General features: G+C 40.8%; 1 protein-coding gene across 1 annotated transcript; it reads right to left on the minus strand.

Annotated features, from left to right (window-relative positions):
• Positions 1–591: 591 nt before the first annotated feature.
• LOC101556111 (hemoglobin subunit epsilon) lies at positions 592–1,970 on the minus strand. The gene is made up of 3 exons (XM_004618241.2): positions 1,879–1,970; positions 1,543–1,765; positions 592–720 (listed from the first exon to the last, which is right to left on the minus strand). Exons 1-3 carry the CDS (start codon positions 1,968–1,970, stop codon positions 592–594), a joined length of 444 nt encoding a protein of 147 aa, XP_004618298.1.
• Between the last annotated feature and the right edge of the window lie 510 nt (positions 1,971–2,480).

Here is a 2,480-nt window from a genome sequence, read left to right on the forward strand (position 1 = left end):
CAGAAAGCCTATGGTTTTATCAGTTGTCTGGAACCCTATACTGATTCCTATGTGTAATTTGTACAGATACGAATTTGTGCAAAAAAAGAGAAAAAGATTTGTTGGATCAGCATATTCAATCCCACCAACACCAATGTTTCTATTTTTAACATGAGTCCCTCCCTTCTCTACATTGGGTTGAGAAATAGTCATACCAAACTCCATATTTTTCACTAGCTCATATCTCATTGGTCTTTTAATGTTCTTTCCAATAAGCCTATCTTCAATGCCCCCATACTCCCATAAATTCTTGATTTCTTGAGAAGAGACACAAAAGATAGTGCAGTGAAGCTTATTTGCATTTAGAGATGTGAAACTACACTCCCCAAACCTTAAAGTATAGCAAATAAAAAAAATAGATTTATAACATTTGATTTTAAATAGGCGCAAAAAACACAGAAAGATACAAATAAATTCTTTCAGGATAAAATTTATTTTACTTTGATCATAGAGGAGTTAGGTCTGAAGGCCTGGCACAATCCCCAGAACATCAGAAAATGGATCTCAGGGAACAGGCTTCTCCAGTGGGGGCTACATCATTGGACAGGCAGCTTAGTGGTACTTATGGGCCAAAGCACTAGCCACAGCACTTGTCAGCTTTTGCCAGGATGCCTGCATTTGGGGGGTAAATTCCTTGCCAAAGTGGGTTGCCAAGACAATCAATATCATGTTTCCGAGAAGCTATAGAGAAAATAAGGATAAAGAAAATAGAACATAGTGAGAATTTCCTTCAGGGCTTATCTAAATAGATGCAATGCCCGTTTCCTTACTGATAAGACTTTATATAACTCCTAGGGCCATTTTCCCATATACTTTGACATTTGAATCAATATAACTTCCGACCCCTATCTAAGGTTCTGTTTTATCTTGCTCTCCTTTTTCAGAGTCAGTTTATGACCCAAGAATATTGCTATGTAAAGCTTTCTATTCTATGTCACTATGATATTGTTTGAGAAATATTATAGTCATACTATTGTTAGAGAACTAAAAGGAATGAAAGAAGTCCCCAGTCACTATACGCATACTATTTTCTTGAACACTCACATGAAAAAGAATTCTGTGATATATAGAATGTTCCAGAAAATGTACACATATAATAGTATTGGCATTCCATTGCTTGGGGACACAGTCTTTTTACAAAGCTTTTTCCTACTTTGTCCTCATTGGTTTTGTAACTTAAGAAAATCATGCAGGAATTTGTCAATTTTTATAGAAATATTTAGTTACCAAAAGCAAGATACCTTCCCTGCCAAAACTTCCCTCATCCTAAACACTGAGTAGGGAATTTTATCCAGCACTTTTCACAAGACATGGCTTTCAGAAATGCCAAATGCACAGAACATCCTAATAGCTCTAATCCTTGTTTTCTCTGTGTTATTTATAGCAATCCCCCTCATATTCCATCACCTAAATTCATACCACAGGTGTATTCACAATTTCAAAATAGCCACGGCTCAGGTATTCGGACTAAGAGAGCAAAGTTCAAGCATAGGCTGCACTTACCACGAAGTTTTCAGGATCCACGTGCAGCTTGTCACAGTGCAGCTCACTCAGTTTAGCAAAGGCATCCTTGAGGTCATCCATGTGCTTGACGGCTTCTCCAAAAGAGGTCATCACTTTCTTACCATGCGCCTTGACCTTGGGGTTACCCATTATGGCAGAGACAGAGGATAAGTTGCCAAAATTATCGAAGAATCTCTGTGTCCAAGGGTAGACAATCAGGAGTCTGTGGGAGAGTAAAAGACACAGATCAAATGAGAAGTCAGAACATGGAAGCAACCTGACCAGCATCAGCAATCTCTCTACATGAGGACCACTTTGTTAGGCTTTAATGCTTACCTCCCTAGGATCTCTGCTCCGGCCACTTCCACGTCCACCTTGCCCCACAGGCTGGCTACAGCAGCCTTCTCCTCGGCGGTAAAATGCACCATGGTGTCTAGGAGCTTCCTGTGATCACCAACGCGCTTGAAGCAAGTCTGTGCTGCTGCCTTTTCCGTGTGCTCTTTTATTCCTCCTCTCTCGACCCCAGCCCCTTGTTTCTCCCAATGAAACAGGACCATTGGTCAAGGGTGGGCAGCCAACTCCAGGGGAGGGGTTTAGATAAGGGAGGGTCAGCAAGATGGACATTGTGTCTCTGATAATGCTGGGTGGCCCCTTGACAGGACTCTGCTGTTCCAGTCCAATTTGATACTTCACTGCTTTACTCTCCTTGGGGAGCCCACCCTTCCCCCTCCACCTAACAGTGCAATTCATATCTCAGGTTTCCCACCACCATGATCCATCACTGCCTTCAAGGATAATCATGAGACATGGTTAGAGCTGTGAAGGATAAGTACTGAAATGTCTGAGACACTGGGTGAAGTTGTGATAATGTATCATTTTTGTTCAGTCTGTGTACAGAAGAAATTATTATTTTCTTTTTTCCCATTTTTGTTACTATA

This window comes from Sorex araneus, chromosome 6 (genome assembly GCF_027595985.1).
Source record: "Sorex araneus isolate mSorAra2 chromosome 6, mSorAra2.pri, whole genome shotgun sequence".
Classification (NCBI taxonomy): Eukaryota; Metazoa; Chordata; class Mammalia; order Eulipotyphla; family Soricidae; genus Sorex; species Sorex araneus.